Source organism: Prunus avium, chromosome 8 (genome assembly GCF_965620075.1).
Source record: "Prunus avium chromosome 8, drPruAviu1.hap1.1, whole genome shotgun sequence".
Lineage (NCBI taxonomy): Eukaryota > Viridiplantae > Streptophyta > Magnoliopsida > Rosales > Rosaceae > Prunus > Prunus avium.
In genome coordinates this window covers 34029035-34032072 of record NC_142291.1, presented here as the reverse complement: position 1 = coordinate 34032072, position 3038 = coordinate 34029035, and the positions used below count along the sequence as shown (strand labels likewise).

At 45.4% G+C, this 3038-nt stretch overlaps 1 protein-coding gene across 1 annotated transcript; it reads left to right on the top strand.

Moving 5' to 3' along the window:
* Positions 1 to 1039: 1039 nt before the first annotated feature.
* Positions 1040 to 1759, top strand: LOC148292613 (uncharacterized). The gene has a single exon (XM_088245447.1). It carries the CDS (start codon positions 1040 to 1042, stop codon positions 1757 to 1759), a length of 720 nt encoding a protein of 239 aa, XP_088101573.1.
* The last annotated feature ends 1279 nt before the right edge of the window (positions 1760 to 3038 follow it).

The window sequence follows — 3038 nt, the reverse complement described above, 5'->3', positions numbered from 1 at the left end:
TTTCCTTTTGACTTGTTCTTCCTTGTTCCTTCTTCTAATCCTTGCTTCTTTTATGCAGCTGAAAGCCCTCCTCCTCCTCCTCGCACTAGGTCTAAAAGACTTAGGAAGAGACGTGAGATTGATTCTGATGAGACAGAAGAGTTTGCCGCCAATCCGAATGAAGCCTCTGGGACTGATGATGAGCTGAGAGAAGCTTTTGAGGCTGTTGAAAAAGAGGGGCAACACGAAATGGCAGTGGAAACTCTAAAAACGAAAGGGAAAGATCTCGACGAAGAGGTGGGGTTGAATTCTGGTCATTTGTAGACATGCTCTTTCTGCTTTTTCTTTTCTAACTCCTGATTTCTGTTTGTCTGTTTAGGAGGAGATCCCGGCTGAGGTGATCGCAGAGAGCATTGCCTTGGCTCAACAACAGCGTGCCATTCCCCGGACAGAGCTGACTGGCTCAGAACTGGCCGCCTTTGAGGACACGGAGGCTGAACATTCTACTGCAGCTCCAGTATTTGAGGAACAACCAGAGTCTTCTGTTTCAGAGCCAGTGGAGCAGGTAGAAGTTCCTGTAGCCGCTTCAACCAGTCAACCTGCATTCGAGCCTGTAGAATAAGCAGAACTCTCTGTCACAGTTCAAGCAGAACAGGCAATGCTAGGGTCTGGGGAGCATATGGAGGCTTTGGCAGAATCGGGACTTGTGGAACGGGTAGAACTTCCGGTTGCGAGCCTGGCAGAACCATCTGCCTTGGGGCCTGTGGAGCAGGTGGAGCTTCCTGCTGCAACCCCAGAATCTGAAGCAGATTTAACTGCTACTATATCTGAAGCCATGGTAGGTCTTTGTCCTTTTATTTCTGTCCATCCTTCGTGCTTTATCATGTCCTTGTTTTCTTTTACATCTTATTCTTTTTAGGTGGAAGTGCCCGGAGCTGCAGGAGCCGTGGCAGTGGTTATTAGTCCTTTGAAGCCTGTTCTCGCAGCTGTAAGTTCTCACCATGTCATGAATTTTTCTTTTATTTCTGCCTTTTCCTAATCCATAATTTTGATTTTGTAGATGCCCGTCCAATCCCGTGCTGTTTCAACCATCACAGCCTCTTTTGCTGACCCAGAATTGGCTGAATTCGAGGCTATGGACTTGGACGCCCAACTGGACAGGCTGGAGAAACTCAGTTCTACCCCTAACAAGACCAAATTCAAAGCAGTGGATGAGGCCATGGAGAGGGTGAAGGTCTGGCAATCTACTGAGCTGGAACTGGAGGAAAATAGGGAAGCTGTAGAACAACTGATGAAAGATCTGGACCTGCTGCACAGGCAGAACATGGCTCCTAGGCCAATTCTTGAGATAAGTCTGAACCTGGCCAGAGATGTGCTTAACCTTCACGATCGCTATGAGGATCTCAAGCCTACCTTCGAGACTTCTGAACTCTGCAAGACAACTCATGACGCTAATTTGGCTGATTATGCAAAACAGAAGGCAGAATTGGATCAGATGGTCGCGGGGTACAAAGAGGCCAAGGCTACTGCAGACAGGCTGGAGAAGCAGATTGAGGAGCTTCAAAAGCAGCTGGCAGAACGCAGGGAGGTACAGCGCAGGCTGGGTGCTGGACTGAGCTCCAAGACTAAGGCCACTTTCCTGGTGCAGACCATGGTTTCAGCCTCCAGGCCAGCTTTGGAAGTTGCAGAGGCTTCAATCCACCAGGGAGTACTGCTTCAGAAGGAGCTCTCGATTAAGAAGACGAGTCTGCAGGAAACCCTTAGAAAACTAGGATTTTAACATTCAGATTTTGGAATTGTAATGAACTGGTTGAGTCACCAAAGTGACTATTTGAAAATGAAAGTTTATTTATTTTTTTTGGAATTTCGATTTCTCTTGACAAACTGAAATAAAAGCTTATACTAATACCGAATTAAATCTTAAAACAAGATCAAACAACAGTTTTAAGTTGTTGCCTTTCTATCCCAGGATCTGTCTGCACAGCCTGTGAATCCCACATAGTTGGATAGAATTTCTTTAACCATTTGCCATTGATTGGCGTAGCATGGACTTCTCCATCTCGATCCTGTAGTCTGTACGCCCCTAATCCTAGGACTTGGTTAATTATGAAAGGTCCTTCCCAAGTTGGTGACCATTTTCCATAACCAGCTATATGTGTTCCGAGGGGCAGAACTGCTTTCCAGACTATTTCTCCTTCTTCAAAACTCTTGTTTTTAACTCTCTTATTGTATGCTCTTGACACAGCCTGTTTTCCTGCTAAGAGTTTGTTGAGGGTATCAATCCTACTTGCATCCAACCCTTCCAGTTCTAATAACATGGCTTGGTTATAGTCTTCTCCAACCAATTCGTTTTGATGGGCAATTCTGAGGGATTGGACTGCTATCTCCATAGGCAGAATTGCATCGTGACCATAAGTCAAAGCATATGGAGTCATACTAGTCGCCTCTCTTTTCGAAGTTCTATATGCCCATAAGGTTTCTGACAGCTTCTCATGCCATTGCTTTGGATTCTTCTCAAGCATTTTCCTGATAATATTGATTATCACTTTGTTACTTGATTCTGCCTGTCCGTTGGCTTGAGCATAATAAGGTGTGGATTGGAGTAGCTTAAATTTGATCGCTTCTGCCATGTTCAGCATATCTCCGGATATGAAAGAAGATCCCCTATCGGTAGTGATTGATTCCGGAATGCCGAATCTTTGTATGATCTATTCTTCTATGAAAGTGATGATTTCTTGAGATGTGGTAGACTTAACAGGCTTGGCTTCCACCCACTTGGTAAAATAGTCCGTGGCTACAATGATGAAACAATGCTGTTGGCTGCTGGCTGGATAAATTTTGCCAATGAGGTCCATTGCCCATCCTCTGAACGGCCATGGCTTGACTACTGGGTTCATGGGAACCGAAGGGACCTGCTGGATCGGTCCATGTCTTTGACAAGCTTCACATCCCTTGGAGTAGTTAATGCAATCTTTCATCATGGTTGGCCAAAAATAACCATACCTTCTGATTAGCCAACACATTTTCCTTCCACCTTGATGTGCTCCACATATCCCTTC

Coding starts and splice junctions, on each gene's coding strand:
- LOC148292613 (XM_088245447.1), top strand. CDS start 1,040: ATGCCCGTCCAATCCCGTGCTGTTTCAACCATCACAGCCTCTTTTGCT.